This window comes from Pteropus medius, unplaced genomic scaffold, assembly GCF_902729225.1.
Source record: "Pteropus medius unplaced genomic scaffold, Ma_sr-lr_union100, whole genome shotgun sequence".
Lineage (NCBI taxonomy): Eukaryota > Metazoa > Chordata > Mammalia > Chiroptera > Pteropodidae > Pteropus > Pteropus medius.
In genome coordinates, this window is record NW_024352787.1 from 624,798 (window position 1) to 640,122 (window position 15,325).

The 15,325-nt window shown below is 37.1% G+C and overlaps 1 protein-coding gene across 1 annotated transcript in view; it reads right to left on the reverse strand.

Moving 5' to 3' along the window:
* Positions 1-642: 642 nt before the first annotated feature.
* The window catches only part of SLC15A1 (solute carrier family 15 member 1), a 57,839-nt gene continuing 43,156 nt past the window's right edge, over positions 643-15,325 (reverse strand). Inside the window, exons 17-27 of the mRNA XM_039849155.1 lie at positions 15,186-15,218; positions 15,014-15,102; positions 13,873-13,954; positions 12,395-12,514; positions 11,200-11,346; positions 10,270-10,319; positions 4,185-4,295; positions 3,950-4,058; positions 3,279-3,422; positions 2,049-2,156; positions 643-1,074 (exon numbers count right to left, since the gene is read on the reverse strand). Of these exons, the coding sequence (XP_039705089.1) occupies positions 889-1,074; positions 2,049-2,156; positions 3,279-3,422; positions 3,950-4,058; positions 4,185-4,295; positions 10,270-10,319; positions 11,200-11,346; positions 12,395-12,514; positions 13,873-13,954; positions 15,014-15,102; positions 15,186-15,218 (1,179 nt within the window). The 3' untranslated portion in view covers positions 643-888. The remainder of the gene's footprint in view (positions 1,075-2,048; positions 2,157-3,278; positions 3,423-3,949; positions 4,059-4,184; positions 4,296-10,269; positions 10,320-11,199; positions 11,347-12,394; positions 12,515-13,872; positions 13,955-15,013; positions 15,103-15,185; positions 15,219-15,325) is intronic.

A 15,325-nucleotide genomic window follows, 5' to 3' on the forward strand; every position in this document is an offset into this window, starting at 1 on the left:
AAGCAGAAAAATGTTCATGAGTATTGAGAAAAACACTTTAAGATGATAAATATACACATAGGAAGATCCTGGTAAGAAAAGAGAAATGTAGATATACACATCCTTGGGGAAAATAGGAACAGGAAGAAATAAATCTCAATATTTCATGTTCCTGGAATTTATTATATGTGGGTGTTTCTTTTGTTCATGCTTTTATCAACTTCTTATGAAATTTTAATGAGTGTGCAGTTTCAATAATCAGGAAACATGTTAAGGATTTTTTACCCTACCCAAAGACACATAGACACTTATTCTTAAGAACAAGAGTTTATTTCATATGATTGAAACTCCAAAAATCATTACTGGCTTTTGTCTGAGTGATTTTTTGAGTTGTACATAATTTAAAAAGAGGTGGGGACTGGAAAAACAAAAGAAAAAACAAAAGGAAAAGGTTAATACTAGCTGATGCTGCTATCCTAAAGCCTATCAATTCACTTTCACATTGTCTCGTGCCCCATTTAGCCTCGTTTTCATAAAGTGTTAGCATGCAAAAAATATGGAACTTTGCCACCCTTTCAAAAAATTAAGTTAGTCCAAAATAACTTCATCTATGTGGTAGGAAAGGAGTTAGGATATGCTCTCAGAGTTGTAAAAGAGTGTGTGTGTGTGTGTGTGTGTGTGTGTGTGTGTGTACTCATGTACACTTTAAATAAGACTTCTCTTAAAATAAAAAAGGCTTTTTCCAGTTTTAGTTTCAATGATGGTTTCTTAGAAAATAGCCTTCTTGGTTTGGTTCACAATTCTGAAGTCTTCCCCATTAGGGGCCATACTACAGAGTGTCCTGCCACCTGGGGACAGAAGTCAGGGCCTGTTCTGGGCCCAATCCATCCTCCACTTGCTTGTTGACATTCACATCTGTGTGTGCGAGACGGGATCCAATGTGTAATATGGGTTTTCCGGGTTCTTTTTCTCTTCATCCTTATCAAACTGAGCTTCGATCTCTGCCGGATTGACATAAGTATAGAATCGAGCCATGATGGCAAAGATGACACAGACAACCAGTAGCAATGCAGCAAACAGAATGTACTCGGCCCACTTTGAAGAAGTTGGAGTTGGAGCAAGAAAAAAACAGAAACAATACAAGTTATGTAGTGTATATGGCATGGGTATATTTTCTTGCTGTGTCCGGATGGAAGGTGCTTTTAAATTAAATTGTTATAGAAAATTGGTAGGCCACCGCCATAAATGTCATGGTCAGTTGTTGCCACAGATACAGAAGGGCCAGTTTTTCTTGAATGTGTGAGTTTAAAGATAACTTTTTTTTTTTTTTTTAAATAGCACTGGAATGCAGAAATACAAGACTTTGGGAAGATGAGAGAAAATTTCTGAAAAACCCAAGTCTTAAGGCAGGTAGCTGGCCCCCGGAAGGATGGAGACCAAGAGAGCACCAGGCAGCACTCTTGAAAGGAAAAGAACCTGATGGGACTGTTTGCAGTTGACTCCTGACTTATTTCTCCGCAGTGCCTTGAGGTCATGAGCATGCAGATGCTTTGGTGGGACCCAGCAGGGGAAGTGGTGAAATTGATGGGCTCAGGTAAGAGACAACTCCCTTAGGAGGTAGATATGTTAATGTGCTGAAGGAGGGAGCTTAAGTATCATAAAAAGCCCTTACTTTATTGTAGCTGGAAATATTACAACCACCTTTATGATGGCTTTAACTTTAGGTATTATGACAGTTTCTAGATAACATGTCTGGTTTGAGACCATTAAGTTGCATTCACTGAAGCTGGGAAAGTCTTTTCTTTGATAGTAAACCGCATTAAGGTGTATGCACGTTAACCCAATCTGGTTATGTTGTTTGTCAATTTGCAACTGTGTAACACAGTGAAAATAAGAATCAGCACATGCTTGGCCTGAAGACCATTTTGTAACTGCCCTATCTGGCTGGCCTGGCAGTTTTATTCAGCCACTAGCTGAGATGACTATGTATGTGTAGATGGCTAGGGAGGGTCATCATGATGACCATTAATAGCACAGAGATACATACAATCTCCTTTTCCAGCCCATACCTGTTCATTGAACTGGCCTGCCTCTGCCACGATAAGCACTATGATGTTGCCAACAGCCACTGTCAATAGCCATCCTGCTTGAAGCACCGACTTCATGTTGGAAGGAGCCTGAGGAAGCAAAGAGAATCCCAAACTAGATATCAACCTTAGCAGCAGTACACAACTCACCGAGGCATTCCATTAAACGGTCTACCCTAATAAATGCACATTAAAAGTCAGGCTGGTTTAAATGTAAAAGGGATAATTGCTCGGATAGTCAGATACCCCAAATGCTCAAGTTGCAGGAACATACAAAGATTCCTTTTTCACTCTCCACATACTTGCCAAGTTGCCGTCCTAGTTAAACGAACAAATCTACAGATGAACTGATTCTGTTTCTAAAGAAGCGTGTCCAAGCGAAGCCACCCAGCACGACACCTCTTCCCCACACAGGAGGCTGCTTTCTGAGCCTTGAGCGTGCTCTTCTGTGAGCTTTTTTGACACGTCTCCAAAACCTCTCTTTAAACTCTTGTCACCTATGTTAGAGTCATCTCCTTTATTAGACTGTGAGGTCACTGCACAAAGGGATTATTCAGTTCACATTTACAATCTTTACTGCAAAACTTTACTGCCAAAAAGGTGCTAGATATTGTGGGGATGCAAAACTACTATAACTGTAGTTCTGATAAAATCATTTATCGAAATTAAGAAATTAAGCTCTAAATCAGATATCAGCAAAATTTGCCTCATTAGTGTAATATACATAAAATCAACAATATGTATTTTTTTGTCTTTTAAAAGCTAGGCCTTAATCAGTGTTTATTAGAAGCTACAGAGAGACCTCAACTGAACCTTAAGGATAATGAGGCCACAGACCTGGAAATGAGCACTATTATGACTTACGACTCGCGGATACCATCTGGTTGTTTCAGAAAGCAGTCTACTGACTATTAGGATCTGGTGACAATCAATATAGTTTTTCCTACGTAGGACTATAAACCTCTGTTTATGACTGTGGGGATACAGACACATACGATATATGTACTCACGAAGCTAAACAGTACTATTCTTAGTCAATAAAGACAAGACTTGGTGATCTCAAAAACCTCGTTTGGTAGAACCTACCAGAATGCTTTCTAGAATTATTTAAAACTATAACTATATAGCTACCCCAGATTTACACGAAGTCCCAGCAGCATTTTTGAAAGCAGGGGTGTAGGGCGAGGCTGGTGAAAACAATGAAAAAGAAACCTGAGAATAGGAGAACTCCAATCCCGTGACAGAGAAAACGACCTCGCCACAGGTGAGAAGGAAATACTGTGGGATTTGCAGAGCTATGTTAACTGTGTTGGGTGAAATATCTTCAAACATCTTCGGTTCGGGGCAGCCATCACTCTAAACCAACGAGGCAAAAGTGAGAAGAAGACATTAAAATCGAGATCACTTCGAAAATAAAAATTGCTCGAACAGGCAAATTGAGTTTGGACTTCTAGGGTCACATCGTATGGTTACCAAGTATACATTTTCAATGTAAATACACAACACTACATTTTATACCCGTGATGGCCTTTGGTGAGATTTGAAAGTATCTTCACTAGTGTTTTCCTCTTAAATAAGAGAGTAGATTGGTAGTCAGGTATGTTTAAAACATTGCCATCTCTTTGAACTAAAAGCATCAGATACTGGTCCATGTGAACTTTTTAATAAGAGTTAAGTCAGTCTGTTCGGTCTCATTCTAATGGTGAACTTAAGTCAATGATAAGTTAAAGACTTGGCGATGAACTGAATTAATTCTAAACCTATTTAAAATACACATCCGAATACCACTCTAGTTAAATCATTACTCTAGCCTGAGTGTTTGAGAGGACTCAGATCAAGAAAGTCTGAGTAGAACTTCTGAGATGATGGAATGAGTTACTAACCTTCCTTGTGATTACATAGGTATTTGCACTACCGAATTCAAGGTTGGATGATTCAAAAGAATTTCTACACTGTTCTGAAATCCCTGCTAGGCTTAGTGTGAAGGTTTTTCTATGGGGGAAAAAAAAAAGAATATAGGTTAACATTCTTGTTATTAAAAAGCTTAAATGTATTATTCAAACAAAAAAGACCTGAAATCCTTGAACTTGGTACAGGGTGTCCAGTATAGGTACTTACTTGCCAGAAGAGAAAAACTGATATTCACTGCCAGTGTGAGGGGCGATGTTTATATAAACTTTCCCATCATCCATTGTGACATTTAAAGTCTCATTTAAAGCATTTACAAATCTGAAACAGAAAACCATGTATCTTGTGACTGGACTGTGGAATGATTTGTTCTAAGTCACATATGTGCACCGGAAGTTGGTCTATCAGAATGAATTTAAGGTGTTTACAGAAGATTTTTAGAGTAAAGGCAGAAAGTAAGCAACTCCAGACTTGCCCTTGCTCATCCGCTCATGAGAACACATCTAAAAAAGAATTTGTTTAACACGGTTAAATGCCAGGAACTATTCAAAGTACTTTGTAACTAGGAACTATTTCAATGATGTTTTGGGATGTTAAGTATGGACTGAACTAGGTGATGATTGGTTCCCCTTCAAAAAGGCAGCCATGCCTTTGTTCTTTGCTTCAGAAGCTTTAGAACTAAAGTGGTGAAGGACCAAAAACAGAAGTTGCTGAGAACCTAAAAGACAGCTTCTGACTGGGGCTTCTTTTTGGGGGTTGGTGAAGGAAGCCTATTTATTTCCTTTACCTCTAAAGAGGAGCCTGGGACAGGGAAGCACTCCAAGGACTGGCGAGGAAGAAGTGGACCAGCCCAGCAATCAGAAATGGTTTTGAGGAATTCCCTTCGGGTGGAGGAGAACAGTGCCTGCAGGTCCTGGAGTGACAGTGACCAGCACCACGCTGGAATAGAGCTAGGAATGGAATGCCCCAAAAGACTTCTAGTTTCTGCAAAATCCCCAAGCCCAAGCTTCACATGGAACCAGCTGAACTGTTTGCCTTCAAGGGACCATATAGGTGGTGACAGTGTGGACAGATGACTACAGATCCCTTCCTTAAATGTCCCAGGCTATAGAAGACCCTTACGTTCTTATACTACCCCAGGGAGAAGGGTGCTGCCCAAAATAACACCAGCTCATTTTTCCTACCAAATAGATGAGTGAAGGTTTACAGTAGACTATCCGATTTAGAGAATAAGAGGTACTAATAGAGTACATCTAAGTATAGAAAATAATAACTTAACTTCTATATCCTTAAAATGTGTGGACAAGTTTCATCAACTTATGGCAACAAGTAATGCCGGTAAAAATCTAAGGACTGGAAGAATATCTCTATGAATTAAACTCAGGTCATGATGTCCCTGGAAATTCAACTTGGTATAGTTTGATAAGTTATTAATATAGAAAACTCAAACTGACAGGCAGAATTAATACTGCTCCAAACTGTACAAGCTACTCTTGTCAAAGATTAAGATGAACCACTCAAAAAAAGACAGTGGGAAGAGTATGAAGTTAAGCAGTAGACCTTTCAGCCTAGGTCCTGGCTTTATCACTTATAAGCCATAAGACTCTGAATAAATCCCACTCTTAGACCTATTACTTATCTGACATCTCTCAGGCTGGTACAAATACCACAAAGGATGAAAATAATCTCAAAAAAAAAAAAAAAAAAAGCGCAACATCACACACATCACACGTGTTTTCATATGCACACACAGAAAATAGTAGAGCATAAGCAGCAAACATACTCTGAGTGCTTTGAAGGGTGAGGAGAGCAGAGAGTCAAAATCTATTGTGCTCTTATAGTTTTGGATCCTAGGGTCCCATTAAGGCTAAAGTTAGCTTAGGTCTCTTAGGAATATCAGGATCTAAGACTACAAAGTGATCATGGAATGAGGTATGGAGAATGAAAACCAGCTTAGAAAATGACAAGATGGGACCAGTTCCTTAAAGAACAACCAAGAGGCTAAGAGATTTGTTCCTTCTCATATTTACAAATAAAATGGCTTTGTGAGATAGATTCACATACTACGAAATTCACCCATTTAAAGTGTACAATTCAGTGGCTTTAGTATGTCCACAGGGTTGTGCAACCATCACAACAATCTAATTTTTGTCAAAGAGAAACTCAATGCCCTTTAGCAGTGACTCTCCATGCTGCCTGACTGCAGTCCTTGGCAACCACTAATCTGCTCTGTTTCTATGGATTTGCTTGCCATTTCATGTAAATGGAATCGTACTGTATGGGGTCTTTTGTGTCTGGCTTCTTTCACTTAGTATAATGTTTTTAAGGTGCATTCATGTTATAGCATATATCAGCCCTTCCTTTTTATGGCTGAATAAAATTCCATTGTACGAATATACCATAGTTCATCAGTAGATGGGCATTTGAATTGTTTCCACATTTTGTCTGTTGTGAGTAGTGATGCTATGAATATTCAACTAAAATTTTTTGGGTGGACATATATTTTCATTTTGAGGGGTATATACCTAAGAGTGAAATTGCTGGATGATATGGTAAATATGTTTAACATTTTGAGGAACAGTTTTTCACAGTGGCTACATTTCCACCAGCAGTTTATAAGGATTCAGATTTATCCACATACTCACCAACACTTATTATCTGTTTGTTTTAAAATTAGAGCCCAGTGAGTGTGATGTGGTATCTCACTGTAGTTTTGATTTGCATTAGGCGAATCATAGCCATCTCTAATGACTAATGATGTTTGGAAACTTTTCATACGCTTTTGGGCATTTGTGTATTTTCTTTGGAAAAATATCAATTCAAATACTTTGCCCCTTTAAAAAACTGGGTTATTTGTCCTTTTATTATTGACTTATAAGAATTCTTTATATATTCATCATGTCTCTTATCAGATATATAATTTTCAAATATTTTCTCTCATTCTGAGTTGTCTTTTTACTTTCCTGATGATAACATTTGTAGCACAAAAGTTTTCAATTTTGATGAAGCCCAAGCTGTTGTTGTTGTTATTATTATTTTGTTGCTTGTGCTTTTGGTTTCATATCTAAGAAACCATTGCCTAACCCAAGTTACGAAGGCTTACTCCTATTATTCTTCTATGAATTTTATTGTCGTCGTTATACTAGGTTTATGATCCACTGAGTTAATTTTTGTGTATGGTATCAGGTAGCGAAGGTCTAACTTCAGTCTTTTGTGTGTGGATTTCCAGTTGTTCCAGCATCATTTGTTAAAACCTTCACAACTTTTTAAATTGAGTTTTCTTTTTGAATCTACTTATGGCCAATTATGCCTCGCCCTCTCTTCCTCCTTAAAGTATCTTTATCAGTATGACAGTTATGAAAACCAAGATTGAAATAAACTAAACTTACAACCAGGCTCATGCATAGCTTTTTTCAAATCCTTAAACTGAGATTTCTTTTAGAAATGAATGATGCATACAATCACATTATCTACACTAATGATTTTTGTAAGACACTGGTGTTTTTTTTTACTTTTATTATCCTATTTATATTTCTTTTTTGTATTACTTATGATGCACATATGAATTTGGTATAGTAGTTTATATATAATTTATAAAAGATATCATAGTCATTGTGGGTGCATGCTCAAAATATTTTTATTGAATGTGATAAAAGGTTTAAAGACCACTTCCCTAACTTTCCATATGTGGACAAAGAAACACTTGTGAATGAGGATTGTGGCATTGTTTGGAAAAATGGGAATAACCTAAATTTCCTTGAGTAGAGAAATAGGTAAATAAAAATGTGGTATATCCATGCAATGTAATATTATACAGTGGTTTGAGTGCATGGATAAGGGATATATATATCAATATGGCAAAATATTAAAATAATATTTTATATTATTTATATTATTTCAGAATGACATTCACAGGATAACACATTATTTAAAAACATGCCAAAAACATATTTATAGATACATATGTATGGTGTAATATGTAACATTAAAAAAATGCGTGAAAAAGATCAATATTAAGTTCTCGATCAGTTTTTGACTGCAGTATTGCCACTTTATTTAAAAGGCTCTGTTTAGGGTAGTCTATTTAAATCTTGCAACTTACAGATACCACATAATTAAAAGGACACCATTTTGCTTAAAATTTTGTGTAATCATTCTTTAATTCAAGATTTCTCAGAAATCTTACTTCTTGAAATTCTTGAACTTGTTCTGTTTATCAATTAGTTTCTGACTAGTTGTTCAGAACTTCCCCTTTTTCTATGGGTTGTCTCCTGGATAGTACTGGAATAATAAAACCTTGGATCTATTAAGGATTTGATGTTTTAATGAAAAGAAAAAAGTTTCTGGTGTATCTTTTACCACGCGGGTAGGTTGGTGGGGTAGTGTTGCTGATTTCATGGGTCCTTCTTTCCCAAGATCTCAACAAAGACAATTAAAAAAAAAAAAAAAAGTAGTGTTAACAGCATCGGAAGAAATGATACTGCAACTCAAAGTGTCCAAAGTGATAAAAGTTAGGAGACATTTCTGAAGAAATCAAACAGTGGGTTCTGAGGCACGAAAGCACACTTTGAGGTACAAAGGAAATCCGAGAGGCACGTCCAGCTTTGCATTCAGAATCAAATACAAAGATCAGGAAAAGGCCCAGTGACCATCATCAGCGTATTTCCTTCCACAGCTGATGGGGCAGCGGTGGTATGCGCATGTGTATGAGACAGAGGAACAATCCAGAACACACAAAAGAAGGTGTTATAGACCGAACTGTGTCCCCCTTCAAATTCACGTGATGGAATCCTAACCCTCAGCACTTCAGAATGACTGTATTGAGTAAAATAAGGTCATTAGGGTGGACTTAAATCCTTTTGGTATTGTCAGTTAAAAAAACATATTATAGCCATCCACGAAACTCACTGTGGTTTTAACTTATATTTCCTTAATGGCCAATGATGTTGAACATCTTTTCACGTGTTAATTTGCCATTTGTATATCTTTTTTTGGTAAAATGTCCATTAAAATCTTTTGCTCTGTTTTTTAACTGGGTTATTTTCTTATTATTTGAGTTTTGGGTATGACAAATTCTTTGTCACGTATGTAATTTATAAATATTTTCTACTGGTATGTTGCTTACCCTTTCATTCTCTTAACAGCAAGATTTACAGAACGAATGCTTTTAGTTTGGATAAAATCTAATTTATCAAAATTTTCATATATGTAAAATTTTTTTATAACATATATAATTGAATTATATACACAATAGAATATTACTCAGCCATAAAAAAAAGAAGGAAATCCTGTCATTGTGACAGCATGGAGGGCATTATGGTAAGTTTATTTCACTTATGCTAAGTGAATAATAGCTCCCTTTTTTGGGAGCTATTATAAATATGCTTTTTCTAAATATGCTATTTCACTTAGCATAAGTGAAATAAACTTAGCATAGGGTATTGCTTATATGTGGAATAAAAAAAAATAGTTGAATAAACTCATAGAAAGAGAGTAGAATGGTGGTTGCCAGGGCCTGGGGGGTGGGAAATGGGATATTGATTAAAGGGTGCAAACTTACAGTTCTAAGACGAATAAGCTCTGAGGATTTAATGTACAACATGGTGACTGTAGTTAATAACACTGTATTATTGTATACTTGAAATTTGCTAAGAGATTAGATCTTAAGCATTCTTATCACACACACAAAAAAAGGTTACTGTGAGGTGATGAATGTATTAACTTGACTGTAGTAAGTACTTCACAATGTATACACATATCATCAAATCATCACATTGTATACTTTATTATATACAATTTTATTTATCAATTATAACTCAATAAAACTGGAAAATCATAAACAACAACAAAAACAATGCTATGATTTAATAAGAATTGCACTAAACTCGTAGATTGATTTGGGAAAAATTGACGTCTTTACTATATTAAGTCTTCTAATCAACAAACTCAGCATATCTCTCCATTTATTTAGCCCTTCATTGACTTCTTTCATAAGCCTTTTTCAATTTCAACTCATGAATCCTGTATATTTTTTATTAGGCTTATAACTAGTATTTCATCTTTTTTGGGAGCTATTATAAATATGCTTTTTCTACATCAATTGATATGATGATATGAATTTTCTTCTTTAGCTTATTAAGATAATGGATTATACTGATTGATTTTTTTGAATATTGAACCAGCCTTACCTTCTTGGGATAAACCTCATAACCTTGTTACAGTTGGACTTTATTATGGGTATGCATTACTTCCAAAAGAAGCTGATGTAACTTAATTCTTAAAGAAATATACACACCTGACTCCATTTTCTCCTTTTTCTGGTTTCTGGTTAAGGCCATCCTTCACCTGAGAAAGAAAATATTTTCAAATCTAATCCATTAGAATATGTTTAGATTACCATTTCAGGCTTTGAGAAGGAGAACGATGTTGACATTTATTCTGGGAGCTAAGGGCATAATGATACATTTGCTGGGCTCCATTCCTCAGCGCTGCGTTTGTTCATTTGTTTTTTGTTTGTTTTGAAGTTAATGTGAGTCTCTACAATTTTTGATATTTGCTTTCCAGTGGTTCCACAGAATACCGCTTTCCAAGAATTTAGAACAAGCCATTCAACAGCTCTCTAATTAAACACATGACCCAGAATTCTTAATTCTATATTGCAGTGCTATAGAAGCTCACCTTACACAACACCCACAACGCCTTCATTTAGTTCAAGTACACCTTCAGAGCTTCTTTATATGCTGAATGGCTTATTTAGATACCCATATTTTGTCATTAAATATTTTATATGTGTTTTTATTGCTTTTACTTGATATATTCACTATTTTTTTTCAGAAACTGTTCTAATTTTCTAATTACTCAGTGCAAATATTTAAAATTAATATAATTAAAGATATATTTTAAACTTTATCTCAAGAACTCACTGAAAATGCATATACATGCTCACATGCATTTACTCTGTGTGACTTGTGTACACACACACACACACACACACACACACAAACCATGCTCAAAAAATTCTTCTTTAAAAAAATTTTAAGATTAACTCTTCCCATCCACCAATAGAACTTTTATTGGCGGTCAATTGACTTGTGTCCTTGAAGAAGGAATTGAGGATTACCAAATGTAATACTACATAGGAGTAAAACAAAGTCACACCACTAAAAGACTATGTCTTTAACATCACAAATAGGAAAGAGTCAGATGTAGGTGTCCAGCTACTTACCAGCTGGTAATGATTGGGGGCCCACACTAGAAGGGTGTAGCGTTGGCCCTTCTCAAAGGTATTATTTACTGTAGTGACTGGCGATCCAGCAGAAGAAACGTTTATCTTGTTCAGTTTGTCCGTATCCAAAGTTATAAAATTATTTGTCTACAATGGGGGAAGAGGAGTCATAGTGAATACCACAGAGGCTTGCTCTGCACTGTGTAACTGAACACTGTCATGACATATGATTTGATATTCCCAGTGCATATTCATACATATCTAAAAATGCCGTGGGAGAGCTGGCATTAGTTTGTCTCCATCCCCCACCACCCTTATAGACTCTGCCATAAAGTTGTTTAGTATTACCACAGGAATTATACCTTTCATTTAGCATTTTACTTTTATTTTGTTTTATAAAATAAATGTCATTGGACAAAGTACAGCATCAGGGGAAAAGCAACAGCCCTAGAAATAATCAATGCTGGGCTACCCCAACCATCAGGAGTTGAACTTTGTTTCTTAAAAATTATTAGTTTGATGGAATCTAAGGTGGTGGTTCTCAACCATGTCTAAACAGGAGCGAGACCAGTTCAATCAAAATCTGTGGGGTTGGGACGCATATCAGAATTTTCAAAGTTCTCCAGGTGAGTCCAATATGGACTCAAGGTTGAGACCCTCTAATCCAGACCAATGACTCTCCATATTAGGGTTTTCCAATCTCAGCACTACTGACATTTGGGGCCAGATAATTCTTGTTGTGGGGAGCTATATGTCAGCATTCCCGGCTTCTACAAAGGAGATGCCAATAGCATACTCTCAGTTGTGACAATGAAAAATATCTCCAGAGATTGTCAAATGTCTTTTAATGGGGCAAAATTGGCCCTAGTAGAGAACCACTCACCCAGATCTTGCTATTTCAAGTGTGGTTCCATGTACTGGAAGCAGCAATATCATCTGAGAACTTGTTAAAAATGCAGCATTTCAGAACTTCTGATGAATAATCTGCATTTTAACAAGCTCTCCAGGTGATTCCTAGGCACATTAAAGTTTGAGGTGCACTGGTCTAGAGTGAAAATAAAAGGAGATCAAGATACTAAGACATTTCATATCTGGGCTCTCTCGGTATTTATAGAAAGACCAAGATTGGCTTCTGCAAATCTTATTATAACTCAGGTCAGAAGAGGAAAAGAAAATTGCATCTCCTTCTACTTACTTGAGACAGTGGGTCAAGTGTCACCGTTTGTCCAGGAAAAACTATAGTCATGTTATTATTTCCTATATTCATTACTTTAATTTGGAATTCATTTCCTTTGGGGAAGACTGGAAGAGTTTTCTGAGCAAAATGAAAGATAATTGGCAGTGAGGTCTTCAGTCTGTATTGAAGATAATCTTAAGCATGGCATTAGAGTCACTTTCCTTCCAGCCACAGAAAGCCGTGCTTGCTGAGAGATGCTAAATACCTCCCACAAAGCCTTTTTCCTACAATGCTCCTTCTCAAATCCCAGTGTCACTGAAGCAATCTATTTCTATTTTAGCCCCACGATTCATTTTCCACAAAGTTAGCTAGCTCAAGAGAAAGTGCGTACACCCATACTCACAACAGCCAAGGGGTAGGACCCAAGTGTCCATCAACAGATGAATGTATAAACAAAATGTGCTATATCCATTCAATAGAATATCATTCAGCCTTCAGTAAGAAGGAGACTCTGACACATCCTACAACATGGGTGAATCTTGAGGACATTATGCTAGATGAAATAGCCAATCACAAAAAGACAAATGGTGTATGATTCCACTTAATGTGGTATCTAGATGAGTCAAATGTACAGAGGCAGAAAATACAATAAAAGTGGTTACCAGGGCTTGGGGGGAAGGAGAAATGGGGAGTTTTTGTTGAATGAATATAGGACTTCAGTTTGGGAAGATGAAAAAGTCTTCTGAAGACTGAATGCACAACGGTGTGAATATCCTTAACACTCCTGACCCATACACTTAGAAATGGTGAAGATGGTAGATTTTGTTATGTATATTTTATCATAATTTAAAAACTTTAAAATAGAAATTAAAAAGAGAGAGAAGGAGGGAGGGAGTGATGGGGGGGGTGGAGAGAGCCCTTTTACCTCTTTTCTTACATACTACATAACGCCTTATTTCTAGGACCTGACTTCAGACTAAGGGCATTAGAAGTGTAGTTTAGCCCCGTGGTGGGCCCAAAGACCAGTGAATTAGCTTAGGAATTAATCATTATTAGAAACATTAGAATACGAAAGGGAAGACTCATCAAAGACAATTTACACATTTTTTGAAGTACTTTGTGAGTGCTGAACTTCCTCTAGATCTTTTAGGAGTTCATATTGCAAAAGAACAAGTTCTATAAACTTTCCTCCTACTATAAAAACTGAATTATAAATGGAAGCTCCTTATGTAACTGCCATCTAGTTTTTCTCTGAATTAAAGGCAACCATTTGACCCTATTTTTGGCTGTGTCCTTTTCAATGATAAGACCCTGCAGTGTACACTGTCAGAAAGGGACTGTTTTGCCCCGTGGTACACTGTCCATAGCTCCAGGACCTAGTTTATCAGCAAAGACCCTGGCCTCCCCTAATCATCTCAGTCTTGGAGAAAGAAGGCTTCTGAACACCCAACCTGAGTGATCTGGGAAGGCCACTGAAGAATCAGAGAGCAACTCACATCAATTTCCACCTGCACAATTGCAGCCACCATAAAAGCCATGGAAGCCAGGCACATTCCAACTGTCATCTTCTTCAAGGAGCTGATGGGACAAGCAAGAGAGTGACTCTCAACTAGCCTTATACAAACGAACTAATGATGAGCCCTGAAGGAAGCATTCCTCTCTCACCGTTCCCCTAAACAAAACTAACTTCCCCCCAAACACATGAGATCGAAAGCATCTCTTCATCTCTTACTCACGACCAAGTCTAGAAAGGATAAATGTAATACAGCTTCTCATTTGTATCTTTACATTTAATTTCTAGAAACTATAATTTGAGTGATATTTTGGATTAGAGTTAATATTTCTATTATCTACATTATAAGGGAGGAAGAAAATTATCTTTACCATTTTAGGTTCTTTCCGTTGATTTATCAAATCGACATGAGATAGATTAACAAGAGAAAGTAACCAAATATAATTACATATATTTGTATAGAAACCCTACATAAATAAGAGGTTCAGGGACAGAAAGGGAAAATGGGGTATATATGGCATCCTGAAGCAAAGAATGAGGTAAAATGCCTTGGGGCTTCATTGGGGAGGAGGGCAATTCACAGGATGATAAGAGCCTGATGTTCAGTAATTTAGATGTTTGCCCTGCCCTATAGAGAGGCCATAAAGTTATTTCTGGTAATAATTTATTATGGGCAAGGCCTCAAATTTAAATCTTTAAGGGAGAGGGCCTTCAGCTCAAGGTCCCCAATTTAGATTCTTCTAGGTAGTTAAGGGAGGGGCAGAAATTTCTCATGAGCCCCAGGGCCTTGATTGTATTCAGCTCAAAATACTCTACATGCCCAAGTGGCACTTGTTAGGGAAGCCTGTTCTGAACAATCTTCAACATATATAAAAGAGCCTTAATTAGAGGCTTTTTCAGGCTGCCATTAATAGTACTTTTTTAAGAGCAAGTTTACAGAAACATCAGCACACAGACCTTGAATTCAAATATATTTCTTTAAAACTCCATCATAAAGGTGGTGTTGTGGGAGGGAAGACAGGCATTCTTTCCACAGAGGCCTGGTAGCTGAGGGAGTGCAGCCTATTTGCAAAGCCCTAGGACTAACGGACCCTCATCCCAACCCCAACTTGCCAGTCACCTACGTGAAATTGAAACCGCATTTTGCAATCAGAGGATACACCACAGCATCTACAATGGGGACCATGATAACGATCAGGATGGCGTTCACAGTCTGAGGAGGAAGTGGAGATGAACTGTTACTGTGGTCTCAAAGGAGAGTCTGATCTCTGAGAACAACTTAAATATTGTCCTTACCTGCATCTGATCTGGCTGAATTTCAATACTTCCCTAAAGGCGGGGAGAAAAAAAGTCTCAGTGGTAAGTTCCTACACGTGATCCCACAGGGGGCTTGGGAATGTTATGAAAGGGAATAAGAAAAAGGGCAAAGGGATTAA